Raw genomic sequence first — 1209 nt, forward strand, 5'->3', positions numbered from 1 at the left:
AAAAAAAATCCTACCGACCCAAAGCTTGGCATAAACGCTACCAAAACATTTTGTGATCACTCAAACTATTCTTGGATGTAGGCAGAAACGCATGCAACTACATTGCATTTGTAGTGTAAATGCAAATATGTGCTGATATGTCTCAGACAACAGCGAAGGACCGCCTACTCACCTGTCAATCAAGCATTGTGCTAGAACAAGGTTTTTAACTTTGCTGTCCATGTGAAGCTTTAAAAGGAAACGTACATCTGATCTCAATATTTAAGCCTGTCTCGTCATAAACTGGCTAAATCATTATTTTCTGGCAAGATTTATAGCTGTTCTTCTTCAACAGCACACAAAATGTGCAAAAACTAAATGCAACATTCACTATGAAAACATTATTATTACCAGTATCAATCAGCTACCACCATGATTGTTTAATTTACATGCCCCCAACTCAGAACGTCATGGCTTAAAGACAATACAGAGTGTCCAGTTGTTAATTATGACATTGTAGTGTTTGCATTCATGTCTCTCTTATTGTAAATATGATTTTGCTATTTACAACTACCCTGGCTTCTCTAGTGATTTTGCTAACGCTGAACAAACAGAACATCGACCTTATTCTGATATATTTAATGTAGAACAGCATCTGCCATGTGGCATCATCTGTCTCAAAGATCTGTTCTTTTTTTCTCTCTCTCCTTCTCCCAGGGTGGTACCGAGGATACACACTACGACAGAAATCACAAAAGGTGTCGGGATAATTATCATCCTACTGATAAACTGACAATCTATTCATTACCTGACATTCTGCAGCAGGCGGAATGAATTGCGTGGGTTCTCACAAATGCTTCTTTGTCTTATTTTAAAGGGCATTTTCCCTGCCAACTATATTCATCTGAAAGAAGCGAAAGTTGAGGGAACCGGGTAAGAGGCAGATCGTATGTTAATTATGCTCTATAATTCATTAATGGCAAATTGTCTATCACTTAATTAACTATGTGCTGTCAGAGGAGTCTACAGTGCCGTTGATTTGTAGTTTTGCTTGTTTGCCCTCAGAGACCCACTGTAGCACAATTGTAACACTTGTTCAAAGCTGTTAAATAATGCGTAATTCATAAATAGGGGTTAAAATGCTCTGAAATGTATCATAGCAACACATTTGGCAAGAATATATAGTCTGAATCTTCCAGCATGCCAAAGTCACACAACATGGTAACTGTA

General features: G+C 37.8%; 1 protein-coding gene across 1 annotated transcript in view; it reads left to right on the forward strand.

Annotated features, from left to right (window-relative positions):
* Positions 1-696: 696 nt before the first annotated feature.
* LOC107576872 (dedicator of cytokinesis protein 5-like) overlaps positions 697-1209 on the forward strand; it is a gene marked incomplete at its 5' end in the record, with an annotated part of 6403 nt that continues 5890 nt past the window's right edge. Inside the window, 2 exons of the mRNA XM_016262992.1 lie at positions 697-737; positions 857-912. Of these exons, the coding sequence (XP_016118478.1) occupies positions 697-737; positions 857-912 (97 nt within the window). The remainder of the gene's footprint in view (positions 738-856; positions 913-1209) is intronic.

This window comes from Sinocyclocheilus grahami, unplaced genomic scaffold, assembly GCF_001515645.1.
Source record: "Sinocyclocheilus grahami isolate Dianchi unplaced genomic scaffold, SAMN03320097.WGS_v1.1 scaffold4521.1, whole genome shotgun sequence".
Lineage (NCBI taxonomy): Eukaryota > Metazoa > Chordata > Actinopteri > Cypriniformes > Cyprinidae > Sinocyclocheilus > Sinocyclocheilus grahami.